General features: G+C 36.6%; 1 protein-coding gene across 1 annotated transcript in view; it reads right to left on the reverse strand.

Moving 5' to 3' along the window:
- sei (potassium voltage-gated channel seizure) overlaps positions 1–20,167 on the reverse strand; it is a 298,364-nt gene that overhangs the window by 48,463 nt on the left and 229,734 nt on the right. The window contains exon 5 of the mRNA XM_089647318.1: positions 5,390–5,544. Within this exon, the coding sequence (XP_089503444.1) occupies positions 5,390–5,544 (155 nt within the window). The remainder of the gene's footprint in view (positions 1–5,389; positions 5,545–20,167) is intronic.

Raw genomic sequence — 20,167 nt, forward strand, 5'->3', positions numbered from 1 at the left:
ATTAATGGCGTAGTTTCTACTTGTCAAATGTTAAAAAATGACAGCTTCAAAAGTAACGTCTACCGAAATAGCGGGCTGTTCAAAATAACACCTCTTATTGGAAAACCCTGTAGTTATAGGTCTAGTCGTAAGACAGTAGTAATAGGTCTTAGTCGTAACTCACTAGATATAAGTCGGAGGTGATTTTTCAAGGGTGTTCTTGGCCATCATTTCAAATCACGGAGAAAGGAAATGTGAATTTAAATATTAATTTTGTTTAAATTGGAAAATTTCAAAATTATACGGAAAATTGGTATCGAATTTAGACTTACAAGAGATGAGATGTTGAAAAGAAGGGAGGCAATTTAACAAAAGGCTTGATAGAAGAGAAGATATTTTTTAGAGAGGGACAACCAAAAAATATGTTATCTAAAGTTCCCACTTCTAGACCACAGAATATATTCGGAGAAAACATACTAAAATGAAATTGTAAAAATGCAAAAATCAGTAATTTTAAATACATGTAGGATAACGAAAGATTTTTTAAATATTTATGTTGAGGGATCAGTAGGATTTATAGGCCCTGTTAGAAGTTCTACCGAGCCGAACCCTCTGATATGAAAATATCTGGAGTCGGTGAATTATTTTCCCATTTGATCTCTGGTGAGTTGACGTGTTGTTCTTGTATTGTTTTGTATTTATTTTGCTTATATAATGCACTTGCGTAATGTTGATTGACTAGATGATCATTTGTGAAAAAGTGTATGGAAGGGTTTAATTTATCCCATATGGAAGATTTAACCCGGACATAAAATCGGAAAATTATTTATTAAAAATCTGGTAAAATTATTCGTTTTCCTTTTAAAAACGGGATTGGAGGCCTATAACGAATGATTTGGCAAATTTCATAACAAACTATCAGTAAAGCACGAATATGTTATGAGAAAGTCGGAACACGTGTTTTTACAAATAGTAATATTTTCACATCTCATCCACTATATATTGATTCGGCCAAGGCCACCTGCGTGAACACGAGCAGATATATTCCGAATGATTAATATTTTATGAATTTTAAGAAATGGTCATGCTCACATTTTTAACAGTATCTTGATTAGAATGATGTACTCATTTTAATCCATGTATAATCTGGGGAATCAACACGTGAATTTTAAAAAGGTAAGAAGAAACGGAGCAATGTCCAATCCTCATTCGATTGAGGGAATTTATATTTTGGAGAAATGGGGGAATTGTTAAAACCTTGGTTTCATAGAATAGTCCTTTGTATTGAGGCATAGCAGGCTCCCTTTGATTGACTAGCAATGTGCCAATACTCTGCCCAAACATTGCGGCATTTATCTTCGAGGTTGAAGTTTTCCTAATAATTATAAATTAACTTGTCTCTTAATTGTCCTGATCGAATAATTTGAACTTTAATAAAAATTAGCAACATCCAATCTTCTGAAAATAATACATTTTACTATTTACATAAAAACGTTGTTTTTACATTAGCTTCACAGAGGAGGCCCTGAGGAAACTAATTCCCCTCAGGGCCTATGTCATCTTTGGGTATGCTGTGTGGAGGGTCGATGCATCCACCACCAAGACCCGGACAAGCATCAAAGGTACAAAAAATTTACCAAGCCGTTAAAATAGAATTTTTATATTCGTTGATGAAATTTTACACACTTGATTTATTGATATTCCAGATTAGCTAGAAACTACATGAAGAAAACTTATTGATGTAAAATACTATTATTTTAAAAAAATCTGGTCAAATTATTCGTTTACCTGTTAAAAACGGGACTGCAGGCCTTCAACGAATAAATTGACACATTTCCTAACAAAGTATGAGTGAGAAAACGAATGTTTTATGAGGACGGTGGAACACGTGTTCAAATAAATAATTATTTTGATATTCACATATTGAAATTGTTGCATTCCGCAATGATATTTATTAGGAAAAGAATACGTGTTCTCAATAAATTCTGAAGGAATAATATTTTACTAAGAAATTGACGTGCTTTCACTTTTTTAACAGGATCATTTTTCTTCGTGTACTGTCTGTGGCGACTATTGATTTCGAAAAAATCTACGAGAAGCCCGTGCAAAGCCGGGGACTTCAGCTAGTGTTATTTAAAATAATACATTAACAGCAACATAGAACATCAATTTGTTTGTCACAAATCCAAAAGCAACACTTTATTTTGTTTCATTTTCTATCTTGACATGAGTTATCGGTTTCTTAGAATTTCTTCGATTTTTCTTGTTCCGTTACTTCGAATACAAAGTTGTAAATCACAAAATGATATTAAGTACAACTCAGTGTTTTCTTCTCTTGGCTTAAAAATCTTTATTATTTTAGCTCCTGTAGGTTTATTTATTGACCTATCAGTGTTTACAATACGTATTTTAAAATATATATCTACTGATTGTATTATTTTTAAATGATAAACTAACGTTTATAAGACGAGGTTTTATGCATAGCATAAAGGATAACACATAATTATAAGCAATAATAAATTAGTCATCCGAAATACCAACACAAATTGAAAATATCTCCCGAGTAAAAATAAATGCCGCCAACGGGAATTGAACCCGTGCCTTCTGATGTCTGGTCAGGTGCTCTGTATCCACTGAGCCATGTCAGCCGACAGCTATGTCAGCCGACAGCTATGTTAGCCGACAGCTATGTATCCACTGAGCTATGTCAGTATTTTCAATTTGTATTGGTATTTCGGATGACTAATTATTGCTTATTATTATTTGTTACTGATTGTATGTTTCAAAATCTTACTAATACAAAATGTCTTTAACTGGCTGCAAAAGAGCTGGCAACGTTGCCTTTTGGCCGAGTGACGCACGAAAAAGTTCGGTTATTTCTGACATATTATTATAGTACTTTTTGTATATGTTTGTCTTTAAAGTAATTTAATCCAATTTCCAAAAATTGTATTTATTTTTACGACATCTTCAAAAACAACACACATATAATATACCTACCTTGAAAATATCCGGAAATTTAATGAGGAATTTCCAGTATATACAACGAATAAACTGCTTTCTTCCGCTATGTAAACAATGTTTATAACTTTTACGCAGAGGCGGATTTGCCCTTAGGCCTATGTAGGCCCGGGCCTAGGGCGGCCAGATATTAGGGGCGGCCAATCGTGACAAAAAAGTCACAGATGATAACAAGAAATTACTTCATAAGTACCCAAATATTCTACGTACGAAATAGCGAAAATTAAAACGGTTTTGACCCTAGGAACATACTGTGAAAAGTTTGGATACTCCTGGTCAATATGATGGGTACTGAGAAAGGGGCGGCTACATGGACTGGGGCCTAGGGCGGCCAAGACTGCCAATTCGCCTCTGATTTTACGGCTGTTAAATTTCAGTTTAGACAATTTTAGTTTATTGGTAAAGTTTTCACACGGTTGTATAAAATTTACACAACCTTTATTAGTAAGGCCGCTAAACTCCAGACATGCCGATGAAATTGAATTTCTGATAAAAAAGGGAAAATAAAATTCCAACAGCTCGGAACAGAGAATGGACGATTACCTTGAGAGGAATTTCTTGGGGTAAGAATAACTTAGTCGAATTTAATATTTCAAAGACCCAATCAAGTCTGATTACGATTTAAAGGGATCGAAATGACAATTTATTTTACTTCGACGGAAGATTCCCAAGATGGCTTCCATTGGTGTAAATCTAAGTGACAGGATCTGGTACAGGGGCTCCATCGAATCCATAGTTAGGTTAACCCCTCAGAAGCTGAGCGTACTGTACAGAGCCCGTAGATACTTTACTAGTATAAAACTGCTGTCGATATTAATTTATCAAATGAGAACGACCTGTGTGTATCCTCCCTCCTACAACATGGGCCTCTTCAAGACACAGGTTCAGAATGATCCTGTCATCCCTAAAGATGACAATAAGAGAAATTATTTTCCTCAAGGCCTCCTGTGTGGAGTTAATGTATACTTATATTTTATTATGGTTATGTGATATAAACACAAGTGAAGGGTTAATTTATTTTCATATGCAAATGTAGACTGTTTATTGATTAAGCTAATGATTTATCTATGCAAATGTAGAGCGTTGATTGATTAAGCTATCGATTTATCTATGCAAATATAGAGTGTTTATTGATTTAGCCAATGATTTATCTATGCTAATGTAGAGTGTTTATTGCTTATGCTAATGATTTATCTATGCAAATGTGGAGTGTTTATTGATTACGCTAATGCTTTATCTATACAAATGTAGAGAATTTATTGATTATGCTATTATAATAAATACCACTTGGGGTTAAATTCCACTTTGTTTCACTATTTAGATATTGATATTAATACAACCTACAATTTTCAGGAATGCAGAGTTCGAATTTCTTTCAGGATATTTTTAGTAAAAAAATTTTAAAATGCACTGAAATATTACGAAATTGAATACTGTTTGGTTTTTATTCGATTATTGCATAGGAAGACTTGTATATATATTTCATTACAGAAATCTAGAAGATAAACAACATTCTACTATTAATTTTATCGCCTCTATTGGAAGGTTCCACCGCACTTATTTGAGCGGTCTCAATTGAATTAACCCGGTAGTGAAAAATCCTTTTCAACAGACATTATTTCTTCGACATGCCAAGAGATTTTTTAAAAATTGACTTCACTCAGAATGCCATGAGGAAAATAATTTCCCTTAGAGCCCATGTCATCATATTACACTACATCGTGTAATATTTTGAATCGAGCCGCTATCAATAACACACCTTATGTAGATGGCGATAAGGCTTAAATTCCCGCTTAACAGAATCCACCTTTTTTGATTTATGCAAAAAAAAACATGGCCAAAAAGTGCCTTTTATTTTATTTTGTGGATGTTTAGGCACAAATATTTAAATGTTTTTCGATCATTTTATAAATAGCTTAATTTTCCACACTATACAATAAAATAATAACCGAAAATGGGTTCGTTAGTAGGAGATTTTGAACTTTAAACAGTTTTCATAGGCCTTAAACATTATTTTTTTTCTGGGCTTATAAAAAGATTTATCTAAAAAATACTGGATTATTTAAAAGGTCAGAATGTATTCTACTTGCAGTATTTAATTAAAGCATCTGAAACATTTCTAAGCGACCAAATTTTCAAACCAAAAACACGTGATTTTGCATTACTACATAGTGCATCGCCTTAAACTCAAGAACAAGTCACAGAAGCGACCCGTTCTCATGTGACAAATGTCAACCATGTACAAATGTTGGTCACACGTTTGGCGTGAATGTTTTGAATCTCGGAGCATCTTTCACTGTTATACCTGTAGCATAAGGACAGAATACCTACATAAATAAAAGATTGAAATAACGAAAGAGAAATGAATACAAATAAGGTTGTGACTCACCATATGCAGGCAAGCCAATGCGCGATGAGGACGAAGGTTGCCATCAGCAGGAGCAGCACTGCAGTTCCATACTCCGAGTAGCGGTCGATCTTCCTTGCAACCCTCACTAGACGCAGCAAGCGCGCCGTCTTCAGCAACCCGATCAGAGTCGTCGTCTGAAACAGGCCACAGTCGCCACGCTTGCTCACCACGCTCATTACTACCTCACTACCACCTCAATACTATTACTACCCCATCACTAACAACAACACCAACTTCTTCCTACTGACTGCTTTAGCGATATACTAAATTCGTACGTCAGTGCAGCGATTGCTTTATGACTTATGTGCTAGGTAGTTATAATGTTTAATTAAATTATATATTAAAATCGATTTCAATATGACTAAATAACTGTGGCTTAGTGCTAAAAGTTGAAGTTGTGACAACAGACATACCGCAAATATGAATTTTAAGATATTAAAAGTTGTATTATGAATCAATATAAATATAAATTGGTCGTTTATTTTTTTAGTCTTTGTTGCTTTTAGCATTAAGTCACTTTTAAAAATATTTTAATAACTGTGTCAATCAGAATAATAGTGGTTTAACTATAAATTCGCAAATACAGAAAATAAGTTTGCTGAACAAAAATATTTTTTTATGAAACTCGATGTGTGTTCTATAATTCCTCTAAATGTTAATATGGAAACATATGAAGTGCTTACTGCGATTTAAAGCCAATGAATCCACCTAGATATCACCGTTTATTCCATATTTTTAGCTTTTATATAAATTTGGCATATTATGGCAACCAATCGCTCAAGACGGTTTGCAAATTTGGCATAATTTGCCAAAAATCATTCAAGCGGTTTTAACAAATTTCAACTTTTTAGACTATCATTCTAAGGTATATTAAACAATTTTTCACAAATCCTACTTGAGTTAGGCCACTATTATTCTAAGCGTCACATTAATTTTATGGAGTTTTTAAAAATGGTTAATAGAATTAATAAAATTATTATGCTTTCAATTTTTTCAGAAATTTTACAATATCTATCTACTTTAGTTATTTTGCGACATACGACGAAATTTTAGCGTTTTTTTTTTCAAACTAAAAATGCGAAGTTTTATAAAAGCCTACAATAAGATAAGATTTTTTGGAATATGTAAGAAAATCTACCACTAAAGCAAGTAAAAGTTGTGGGATTAAGAAAAAGGTTAATATCTTCCATCAAGTTTAGTCGAATATGCCATAGAAAATTTCTCGAAAGATTTTGCTAGTGTGTGGGCGGCATTATACCTCTAAATAGCAACGGACCTAATAAATTTTTAGTAAATTACGAATATATTATCACGATGTTGGAACACGTGTTCATGAAAAACCGAATATTTTCTTTATGATATGCACGTGCCTTGATAATATAATATAATGCAAAAATATTCCGATTTTCATGAATATGTTTTCCGACATCGTCCTAATACATGTGATTTACTAAAAGTTTATCAAGAAACGTGTTAATTCTTTTGTTAAGGCCTGTTATCCCGTTTTAAACTGGATTACAAATAATTTGAACTCATTTTCCTTGGTGTAGTTGTCATTTAAAATATCTAATTATTTAGACAATAATAATAATTACTACATTTATACTGTATCATTTGTTACTAAACTTTGTTTTGCACTTAGTATCTACTTAAAAAGTTGCTTCTTTTTTGCTCATACAGCAAACTTATATTGAAGTTTATAATATGCACGTAATAAATTCCTAATTGTAATTTCATTTGGTCGCTTTAGCAATAATAAATTATTAACGTTTATTTTGTATTGTTTTACGGATGTGTTGTAAATCAATTTATAGATTGACGTATCCATAAATGTATAAAGTCGAGAGTAAAGAATGTTTTAATGGAGAATATTTAAGAGTGATCGGTGTGTAATTACAATGTATAAAACTGAATAAAATGTAATGTGGTAAAGCTAAATAAACGTTGCTTTTAAATGATTATAATCGATGCAAAGCTGTTGTATTTATAAGAATTGGTATTGAGTGTCAAGTGTCAACTATTATCTAACAGTTATGTGATTTGTGGAAATATAACTATACTTGTGATATATAAAGAGGCATATTGAATGTACAACATTAGTTTGCGAGGCAAAATGTAATATTATATATAACAGTGCATTTGTATAATATTTTGTATGCAAAAAGCAGCAAGCATTGTAAATTTCAGGGTAAAAACCCGGAAAACTAATAAGTGTTTTCCAGGTTTTTATCTGTGAATTTCCGCTGCAAACGGCAAATGTTTTTAGTATGAGTAGAAAGCAGAAGCAATGTGATCGTTCCAGGTAAAAGCCTGGAAAACAAGAATATTTTTTCCGGGTTTTTATCTGAAATTTCACCTCAAATCTGCTTTTACATTGTGTAGTATAACAGTGGAAAGCATTACGAAATTTCCAGATAAAGCATGAAAACAGGAATCTGTTACATGATTTCCTTTTCCAGGGTTTTTATCTAAAAAAATCTCTGCAAACAGCATCTATTTTAACATTGTGTTGTATAATTAGAAAGCAGAAAGTATTGTTACATTCCAAGTAAGCGTCTGTTAAATTAGAATCTTTAATATCGTTAAAGTTCACTTCACATTACACCTGATTTTACATTGTATAAAATAACAGTGGAAAGTATTACGATATTTCCAGGTAAACGTCTGAAAACTATTTCTTTTTTCCAGGTTTTTATCTAAAAAATTCACTGCAAACGGCATCTATTTTAACATCGTGTTGTATAATCAGAAAGCAGAAAGTGTGGATAATTTTCAGATAAAAGTTTGAAAACTTTAAATATGTTATTTTTCGCTTTTACAGGTTTTTATCTGAAAATTTCACTACAAACGACATTTTTTTACATTGTGTAGTATCAGTACAGGTCTGTCTAGCTATAACAGATTACGCAGCCTTAATTGCCGTAATATAATAACATTGTAGAGAAGGAACCAAAGATGATTTCCGGGTAATAATCTGAAAATACGGTTGAAATGGTGTATTTTCAGAGTTTTGCCTGGAAATTCCACCTCGTCCGGAAAGATAGTAATATGAATAGAAAAGCTGCGATTTATTTAGCAACAATTATAGCGTATAGTATTCAATTCAATTAAAAGTTGAAGTAGGTACAAATCCATAGACAAAAGCATTGGAAATAAATCCAATAAGCACTAATAAGAAAGTCCTACCTACCTTTTCAATAAAATTCATATTTTATTATACTTTGCTGACATCTTTGGACTCATAACTGAAGCAATAATAATAAAAATATAGCTACATATTTATTTATAATTACATTTTATTTTTATTTATTTATTTATTATAATTTTTATTTCTGATCTGATTACTAATCAGTAATAAATTATCGGTAATCACGTAATCAGTAATCGGCAATCAGTAATAAATAATTTAATCAATCAATTATCGATAATCGTCAATCGGGAATGGGTCATCAGTAATCAGTAATCAGTAGTCGTAAATATGTTTACCAAGGTAATGCTTAGGTAAATAAAAATTGATTTTTTCGGTAATTTCAGTAATTGGTTATCGCTAATCGTTAATCGATAATCGGTAATCATCAATAAATATTATAATCAGTAATCGTTTATCGTTAATAGATAATCGGTAATCAGCAACAAATAATTTAATCAGTAATCATTAATCGTTAATCGATAATAGGTAATCAGCAATAAATAATATAATCAGTAATCATTAATCAAGAATCGGTTAGCAGCAATCAGTAGTCCATAATCACTAATCAAGAATCAGTAATCAGAAGTCGGAAATATGAATACTATACATATTATGTATGTTTATCGATAGTCAGTAATCGGTCATCTGTTATAAATAATGTACAGCATCTCCAAAGATGACATGGGCCCTGAGGGAAATTATTTTCTTTAGGGTTTCTTTCTTGTTGGGTTAATGTAAAAAAAATCAGTTATAATTAATCGGATATCGATAATTTTTAATCGGCAGTCGGAAATGACTAAATAAAACCGGTACTGACCGGTCGGTGGCCGAGTTGACATCGCGCTTGGGTCCCACTCAGGCGTAGTGTGTTCGATTCCTCGGCCGGCTAAGTCCTCCATCACAACACAAGAAACATTTTCAGCTTTCTGTGGTGATAGTAGGAGATTTTTAAATATTGTCAGGTTATTCGTAACCCGGAAATGTTAGTCTTTCTTTAAAAAAAAAAAATAAAAAGATCAATACTATAATAATCAGTAATCACTAATCAAGAATCGGTAAGCAGTGATTTTAATATGATGATCAGTAATTTTTAATCAAGAATCAGTACCTAGTCGGGAATATATATATAATGTATACTTAAGTAAATAATAATCGATATTCAGTAATCGGTCATTATTGGTAATCGATCAGTAATCGGTAATCAGCAAATAGTATCTGGGAATCAAGCAACCATCGATATTGAGTAATCGGTGAATGTTTATCGGTGCTTAGTAACCAGTAATCGGTAAACGTTAATATTGATAATACGTACATGGTAATATGATCACAGCACCAGTACGTTACGGTAATAATATTAATATAATTTAAGCAGATTAAATATACAAAGCTACGAACAGATTTAGATTACGGTCTGGTAATACCCTCGATAAATTTAATTAATTACATTCGTAATTTAAATACGTAATTCCTGTGTTATCTAATATTGATCCCATGAAAATACACACAAAACCAAGAAGCTTAAATAACATTTAACGAACATAACTACCCAGTGCTAAAAATACAATGCAAAAATAACCAAAAAAATATTCCGTCTGCTTTTTGAAGTTGCTATTGCATCAATGTTTTGTTTTGCAAAACGATGATTCGGTTGTAAATAGATTTAAATTCAAATTCTAATTAATTTTATTTGAAGATTTTTTATGAATTCATAAATAAGTGGTATATACTTACGGTATCACCATGGTTAAATACTATCATTCAGAATCAAAACTTTGTGGCTTGAAAAGATATTATCCGTGTTTTGTGACCAGATTTAAATAGCCAGGTACTGCCCCACCTTCATCCTTCTCATCTCATTCATCTCCCCACTAACATCAGCCTCACAATATACCCCAATTAGGGATGCCAAAGTCTCACTGGCTCCAGACGGCTGGGAGCAGTTGAGATTCATTTGAGTGCAGTATAAACAAAATCCTAGATTCCTGAATGAGAAAATAATTTAATCGTAACTCGATTTTGCCCCTCACTATCGGTAGACATATGATATAATTTAGGTTGGACACACTTGTCCTACGCACGCAATGCAAATTTGACACATAGTATCGCGAAGTTCAATGGATTTTAAGTTATTAATCAATTTATAAGGTTTTACTAAATAACAACAAAACGAGCAACAAATTTCGGCAAACGCCACTGTTCGGTTTTTATTAATGGTTATTTCCAACAGCATTTATCTCGGCAAGGCTGGGTATCTGCGGCCTTAGTTCTAGGAAAGATGTCGCATTACTTCTAATGGCTTGTAAACTTCTGAACGGTTTATTATCAATACATTCTGACTAAAATGGGATTCCATGGCCAAATAATTTCAAGCGAGGTCGCAAATTCTACGATACTTCCCAGGTACAGAACTAACTTGCCAAGGCTTATCATCCTCGCAGGAAATGTGGATATTTTAAAATCCTTCAACAACTTTGCACGACGTGTCCTTTAACTTTTAATTACATATACCTACATGTAACCTTTTTTTCGCTACATTATCTATGCTTACTATAATTTTAAATGCTTTTGCAATGCATTGTAAATTGTTTTATAGCGAATTTGTACGAAGATATGTTTTAACTAAGTTTGTTTCCAAAGCATTTAATTTCATGAAAAATTTATAGATTGCAGGTTTTCCAGATATTTTAAGAAAAAGCTACAAGCCGAAAATGTGTATATACTTGGTATACCTTTAATTATATAAAATAGACATTAAAATTGCTTGAAAAACGGAGTCTAGAAACGTTCGACTTCAAGCTCAAAACTGGTTTTTATTTATTTTGTAAATAATTTTATACTAAAGCAAAAAAGTCAATCAAGTGAAACTTTCACAGATAATTTTAGCTATAATATCTACTGTATTTTTTTAAAGTTGTTTCCTTTACGCGTTCATACATTTCTATTGAAAAATTTCTTTTTTGGTAGTTTACATTTATATTTTTTACTGAGTAATTTATTATTTTATTTGTATTCTACTCAAACGAGACGATGGGAAAACCTTCAATTTATCTAAATCATATTTTTGATATTCATAATGTACACCAATTCGCCTTCGCTTTAATACGTTGCGTACATTGCGTACGTGGGCCCAGTGTGCTATTACCTTATCCCTGAAATAGAAATTGAATAGAATCTCAGAGTTAATAAGAATTTCTAAAACTCAAGTGAGTAATATAATATTATTATTCACAAGCGAACTAAACTCATTTAAGCTAAGGTGGGAGTTTAATAAAGGCGTTATAATAATTTTAAATATGGAATTAAACGCTGTTGTAACTATTTTCATATGAACAAGCGTTAAATTTGCATTTCTGACAGATAGAGAATTGGATTCTTGGAAATAAAATCTATTACATGAACTAAAGTTAGAAGTTCATCGAATATTCAATTTAATGGCATGGTATATCAGTTGCTTTTAAGCTCTAACTTATGATGATTACTCAGCAGAACTTGTTTATAAATAAACGGTAAATTTAATAATAATGATAATATATTCAATTATTACAAGCAATAATTATTCGCCTGAAATATCAATACAAATTGAAAATATCTCAATTATATTTTTTTCCACCTGTAAACAACCAACTTTATTTTTGTAGGAAAGGCTTTGTTAGTGATAAATTTCCCACCAGATGGCGTCGAGGCATATTATATCTACATTTGTAGGTGAAATATTTTGACTTGACTAATATTATTATTTTTATAATAAGCAGTAATTGTTGATTGAAGTACTAGTACATATTGAATTATTTGACGTGTTGAAAATAAGCCGACGTAGCTCAGTGGTCCAGAGCATCTGACCGGACATCAGAAGGTGCGGGATCAATTCCCGTCGGCGGCATTTATTTTTACTCGATTTCAATTTGTATTGATATTTCAGACTACTAATTATTACTTATAATAATTGGTTATCCTTTGTGCTATGCATAAAACCTTGTCTTATAAACATTAGTTTATAATTTTAAAAAAAAGTGAATAAATTCGTGCTCATATTTTATGTGGGCAAATAATTGCTGGCGCGTGAAATACTAATATTATTGACAAAGTTGGGGTATTTCAAACGGAAATTCATGGTGATAATAATGTGATTATAGGAAACAGCAATGCTGTCAAAAGGGGTGAATGACAAAATACCATAAAACGTTCAAAGTTTCATGTACGCAATTCGTGTTTCAATACGTCGCCGCAGCGATGGTACAGCTATAGGAGGAAGATTGCTCGGTTTTAAATCGTTACTCATAACAATATTCATACCAGATCAGACTTTCATCACTTTGTTCCAAACCTAAAAACACGATCATTTTCGCATTTTGAGTTTTGTTGTTAAATTCACGTTTCTTCAAATGATATTTGTAATGTCGTTGTCATTGTTTTTATTTGCATCGAAATCTAGACAAATTCCATTATACGTCTCGTATTTCTTTTGGTAAATTGATATTTCGATTTTAAATATTCATCCGATAGTGCTGCAAATGGGTATTACTGCTTTTTTACATTTATATCGATATTTGTCAAAATTCGCGAAAAAAAGGTTTGAAAGGGAGATATATTAATACGAATGTTAGAGGGAGCACGCTAATAATAAAAAAAAACGATAACAATTAAGCGAAAATTATAAAAATATTTAATAAAACACGACTCGTTTTAAATAGAGCAAAAATCTCTCTAGAAATGCTTCAATTGCTTTTAAAGATATACTGCGAATTTTTTCATGCCTATAACATATTAAATAACAGAATTAAACGTGTTTTTAATAATTTTTGAAGCTTACTTTGCTATTTTTGTATTTCATTAATTTCATATAATTAACGTTTCAGTATTACAAATAACTTTTTTTTTCAAGACTTAAAAACTTAGAGTTAAAGGGAAACTTGTTATAAATCGGTAGAAATTGGGAATGCTGGGGCTTAATAAATTCGTGCATTCTTCACAATGCCGGCGTTATCCTGACGCTATACTAAGGGGCCAGCCGATATAAATCTGACAGCTCCGGCATAATACGCCCGTATAATATTTAAACCTCTATGAGTTGGACAGAAAAAATCTAATAAAATAAAATTAAACTTGCACTTAAACGTTCAAAATGTTTTTATTAGAGAGTTACCAATTCGTTATACCTTGTTGGCATCAGAACAAAATACAGAAGTTTTTTTTAGTTGTGGTTCAACTTTCCACGGTAAATATTTTTTGTGTCAGCATCATTCGAATGCTAGGTTTTAGTATCAAAAAAATAAATATTTTTACAATAAACGAAATTAACCAATGTAATATGGCCACTAAGTTCGTAAAATAACCTTCATTTGATAGATATATCATTTAAAAACATAATTAGATTTTTTTTTAAATGACATACTTATCACAAAAATTGAATGAGTTGAGAATCAGACCACTACAAACGGGGTAATTTTGATTTCAAATCACCTTACCTAACACCTTGTTTCGTTTGATCCATACACAAAGAAAAATGAGTATTGCTGATTTATAAAAAAATCAGGGATTTACATCTAAATGTAACCGTATCTTTTTCAGATTTGAGAAATGCTAATTTCGCCTTCGATAGTTAAATATTACAATTTGAAGTTTTACTCGTGCAGTTATTAAAATTCCTTGTATATTGCAACACGTGTTCATGCACCTGCATTTGCCTTGATGATATACAATTACGAAATGCGAAAAAAATATAATTTTTATGAACACGTGCTCCGAAATCATGATAATACATTCGTATTTTAGTAAATATTAGGAAACCTATCAATTCATTCGTAAACGGCCTGTAATCCCGGTTTAAACCGAATTACGAATAATTTGAAGAGATTCTAGATAGTGGCTTACGGGATACACTGTTTTGTGTAACAAATGATACACAATTTTATTATACGAGTATCTCATTTGGCACTACACAATATGATAGAATAGTTCCAACGTGATAATATCCCTTCCTGACAAGCTCCATCATGCGGGAATTAAAGCATTGTTGTTATTCGCGGTATTCAAAATACTACCCACACTGAAATGTGAGCGAGACGGTCGGCGACACGGTATTACACAATGACAGGAGTTGACAAAGGATTCCATTTCGTTATTGCGGATTGGATGATCATATGAGATTGGATTGAGGAGATAGATAGAGAGATATCGTTTTTGTGGTTTGTGACACAACCACACAAGCGTTTTTGTCTGGCTTGTGCACTCAGCCAGGCCCCGCTACTTTTGCCGGCCGGAGGAATCCCGCCGGCCCACTGAACAGGCGCTCGCGCCCACCCAACTGCCTTTATCAAGGCAATCTTTCACGCAAAACACTCAACTTACGAAGATCCACGCTGGCCCCCACAAACCGCCCGCAAGCACCTGAGACGTGCTCCCTTTTTAAGAGGAGTCACCGCTCGACACAGATGACCATGTTCCCGACCCGGATGCTCCCCATTGACCACGAGGACTCCCCGGTCGTGGTACCGCCCGGCGCTCGCCAAATTGCGCATCGCACTAAGACCGGGACCGTGCGCTATACGGTCCCCGCACCACAGCCCCGCCCCGAGGACCCAAGGACCCGGAGACCATCCACCACCACGACTGCCACCACGCCCGATGAAACGGAGATGACGGAGCCCGCAGCAGGCCCCTCTTGGGCAGCAGGACCCAGTCCTGCCCCCACGCGCCCCCCGATAGGCCCAGCGTCGGCCTACGTGGCGCCCCCGAGACCGCAGCAGCCGATGGAGACGGCTGCCCCCCAGGATGGAGGCTGGACGAGGCCGTCCAACCCCGTGAAGAGGCCCATGTCCCCACGGGGACCACAACCGCTCCAATGTGGCAACCGTTTTGAAGAGTTGCCCGAGGTAAGCGAAGGCGCTGGCGCGCCGCGTATGAAGCGTGCCAACACTAATTCATCTTTCTCTCCCGCAGGTACCGGCAGGAGAGACCGCGTTCCCCCGGTTGTGATGACCCTGGGGAACATGACGCACGCGCAGATCACAGCTGCGGTGCAAGGACATCTGGGGGCTGGTAAGCATTTTACTTTCAGGTATAACAGGGGCGGCACGGCCAACATCTTCGTGCGCACGATGGAGGACCATCGCGCCCTCACCAATGGACTGCGGGCGGAGGCTCGCGGCTTCCATACATTCACGGCCGAAGCAGAAAAGATGAAAAAGGCCGTCATCAAGGGCCTGCCGCTCGTAGAAGTGGAAGATATCAAGGCAGACCTGGAATCGCAGGGATTCCCAGCAGTGAAGGTGGTCAAGATGACCGCCTCAATAGAATATCCCATATACTTAGCGCACTTCAATAAGGAAGTCAACATGGGACAGCTGCGCGCGGCCGTCAAGTACCTGTGCCACTGCCGAATTCGACTCCAGAAGCACAGGAGCAACCACCTTCAGCACGGCACTCAGTGCTACAGATGTCAAGACTTCGGGCATGGGTCCCGAAACTGCTCGCACACAGCAAGGTGCGTAAAATGCTTACTGGAGCATGCTTCGGCAGAATGCCCCAAGAAGACGAGAGATGAGCCCGCCGCATGCTGCAACTGCTCAGGCCCGCATCCCGCCAATTACCGAGGCTGCCCCAAGCGGGTAGCGTACGTCGCCTCAATACAGCAGCGACCTGCCAGAAGGGCCCAACGCCCGCCGGCAGAACAGAACCCGAGCAGGCCACCTCCTCAGCCGAGGACGGATGGACGCACATGGGCCAACGTAGCCGGAGGCACCGCCCCCGCCCAAGAGCAGCGCGAGACCGCGCCGCCCCCACAGCCACGCCCACAGCAGGAGCCCGTGCGCGCGCCCACCTCTTCAGATGACAACCTGGACCTGATGGCCCTGCTCCAAGGCCTCCTGAGGATGCGATCACAGCTCGCCCGCTGCGCAACAAGAGCAGACAAGCTCGTCATCCTGATTGAGCTCCTAGACACCCTCGATGCCTAATACCGAGACGGTGAAAGTCCTCGTATGGAACGCATTTAGCGTGCGCAACAAGACAGACGAACTGCTCGCTTTGGCAAACGAATTACACACCGACATTATTCTCCTATCAGAATCTCACTTGAATCCAAGCGTACCGCTGAGAGTGCAAGGTTTCGAGATTTATCGTGACGATCGACAAGGAAGATCAGGCGGAGGAACCGCAATATTCGTTCGGCAATCTATGACGTCCACAAGAATACCTACTCCGAAGTTGAAGCACGCTGAAGCCACGATTATCGAAGTCACCATAGAGGGTAGAGCGCATACCATCATCTCCGTATACTGCACCCAACACAACCTAGTGAGAGAAGATCTCAATAAATTGCTCAATCTGGGACCGATTGTTGTGATGGGAGGCGACTTGAACGCCAAACACAACTATTGGAATAACTACAGAGGAAATGCGAACGGAAATACGCTCTTTACACACATGCAGACAAATACCTATTCGATAATGGCGCCCGACAGACCTACGCACTACTCGCAACGATCTAGATATCCGAGTACACTGGACATAGTACTCGAGAAAAATGTCAAGACAATATCTCCACTGCGCACACTAGACGAACTGTCTTCGGACCACCTGCCCGTGAGCTTTACTATAGGCGGCACAACTTCAAGGACCCCCAGAAAACAGCGAAATTACAAGGATGCGAACTGGGAAGGATTCAAAAAAGAAGTCAACGAACGAATTCATCTCACTTCGGGAACTCTGCGCTCGCCACAAGAAATCGACAAAGCTACAAGCACTCTCACAGAGATTCTTCAAACAGCACAAGACACACACATTCCTCTCAAAGAAATACATGCATACACGATCAAGCTTCCCGAACACGTTTTATCGCTCATCAAGGACAAAAATCGCCTGCGACGCATGTACCACCGCACGCGTGACGAATACTTCAAGACAGCGTACAACTGCCTGCAGAGGGAAATCAAGACCGAAATCGCAGAACTCAAGCGCGAACTTTGGGACAAAAAAGTTGCGTCGCTCACGCCGAAGGATAATTCCCTATGGAAAATGGCGAGCGCGCTGAGACATAAAGATTACACAATTCCCCCGCTACAGAAATTGAACGGCCCCGGGACGGCGCTTTCGCTACAAGAAAAAGCTGAAACACTCGCCGACGGGTTCGAGAGAGCTTACGCCGCTACAGACGGCCTTTCCGACCCGGCTACGGACCGGATCGTAGCTGACTCTCTACGAGATTTGAACGAAGCGGAGCAGACAAACGCTGAAGATATTCATTTCACAACGCCGAGCGAGATTGCGGTCACAATCAAGCGACTCAGAACGAACAAGGCGCCGGGAAGCGATCAAATACACAACATTCTACTCAAACATCTTCCTCAAAAAGCCATCATCTACACAACAAAATTGTTCAATGCCTGCCTCATGACCGGGCATTTCCCCCAGATTTGGAAATCGGCGACCGTGCTGCCTTTCGCAAAGCCGAATAAAGATAGAACGCAACCGACAAGTTACCGGCCGATTAGCCTATTATCTACGCTGAGCAAGGTATTTGAACAAATTATACTCAACAGGCTTGTACCACACCACGACGACAACAAGACTTTGCCAGACGAGCAGTTCGGCTTCAGAAAGAGGCACTCCACGACCCATCAACTCACCAGAGTAGCGGAATTTATCGCAAGAAAATTTAACGAACATCGCTTCACCGCCGCTGCGCTCATCGACCTAGAGAAGGCATTCGACACCGTATGGATTGACGGGCTCGTGCATAAGCTGCACCGCACTAACACGCCCATATACCTAACGAGACTGATACAGGAATACCTAAAGAATAGATCGTTCAGAGTGTTCATAAGGAACGTGCTATCTTCAATGCGTGAGATTCCAAAAGGCGTGCCGCAAGGAAGTTTACTGGGACCATTTCTCTTCATTCTATTCACCTACGACATCCCCCGAGACGAGAGATGCAATCTGTCTATCTACGCAGATGACGTCAAACTATACGTTTCTTCGCTGAAAGCGAACATGGCCGCGATTTACCTACAGAGAGCGCTCGACGCGCTCGTAGAGTATTACAAGAAATGGCGCCTGAAACTGAACGAGGCGAAAACCGAAGCCATCATGTTTACGAGAAAACGTATAAATAGAAAACCTGACTTCAACATCGAAATGGGAGGACACAGCATTGAATGGAAAGATGAAGTTACATATCTCGGCCTGACCATGGACTCCCGCCTCAACTGGAAATCTCACCAAGCGAAAATGCACGCGCGCACGCGACAAGCGATCGGCATGATGAAGCCAATTTTCAATAGACGGAGTCCGCTACTTCCCAAAACCAAACTCCTCATCTACTACTCGCTCATTCGTCCGGTACTCTCTTATGCGATTCCCGTATGGAGCAGCATCTCACACACAGACCACAAGAATCTACAGACACTTCAAAATCTCTGCATTAAAATCACATACAACACGAGACTCAGAACAAACTTGAAGAGATTACACGAACGAGAACAAATTCCAACTCTATACGAATTCACACACAGACTGACTGAACGCTTTTACAAATCACTCACACTTAGTAAAAATCAACTAATACGAGACATAGGACAATACAATGCTCCGAGCGACCTGACATTCAGATACACACATAGACTACCAAAACACATCCTCATGGACCATGACCACATATGGCACATACCAGAACTAGACGCGGACGAATAGCGAGCAGTAGGTATTTCCTAAACTCCCGACCTTCTTCCCAAATATATAATGTTTATATATCTATTTATATAATATTTTATAATTTGTATGTATATGTATGTTTATTTTCTATCTTCCCATAAGTATATATTAACATAAAAACAGACACACACACACACATCTCAAAAATGCAGGACATCATATACCGATGTTACTGAAGGCCGCAAACGTTTCAAGTTGACGTTCGGCCGCTCCTTCCTGGGTAAGGTTTTCTGCGATTTTCCTTACTCCCAACGGCAAATGCGGAAGGACTCCAACAAAAGGGCGCAGCCAAAATTTCCCTCCCATTCCCAACACAACACAAACAGACACGTATGTAGTATATGGCCGCTGTAGGTCGCCGCTGGTGCTGATGCTGGATGATGATACATGCAATTTTAGTAGGGTTTTTAGGTAACAAATTTTTTCCCTACCGAGAAAATACAAGGCCTCTAAGTCTATAAAAGCCAGGTAATATTTGAATAAACCCATATGAGGTAAAAATTGTGAGGCGCATATGACGCCGTTCTATTTGTATAAAGAACATTAACTTTAAATTCAGTAAATTTAAATGATTCACCACTTCATGGAATATAAGAATCTAGAAAATGAAAAAAAAAAAATTTCGTTATTGCGAACCTAATTAAAAACGGTTCTTTTAATTGATGCAGGTTTTATAAAACAACGGAAAAACGTTTAACAAATAATTGGTATAATTTTGAATGTATTTTCGTCTTACTTTTAATGTTTTGATTTTTATATATTGTGAAATATCTTTTTATCGCTCAATTTTAACATATTTTTATTTGTAATATAGTTTCGATAGTAATATGTATTTTATTTTATTTGTTTTACCG

This window comes from Hesperophylax consimilis, chromosome 26 (genome assembly GCF_061612785.1).
Source record: "Hesperophylax consimilis isolate HC1 chromosome 26, BYU_Hcon_1.0, whole genome shotgun sequence".
NCBI classification, from domain to species: Eukaryota; Metazoa; Arthropoda; class Insecta; order Trichoptera; family Limnephilidae; genus Hesperophylax; species Hesperophylax consimilis.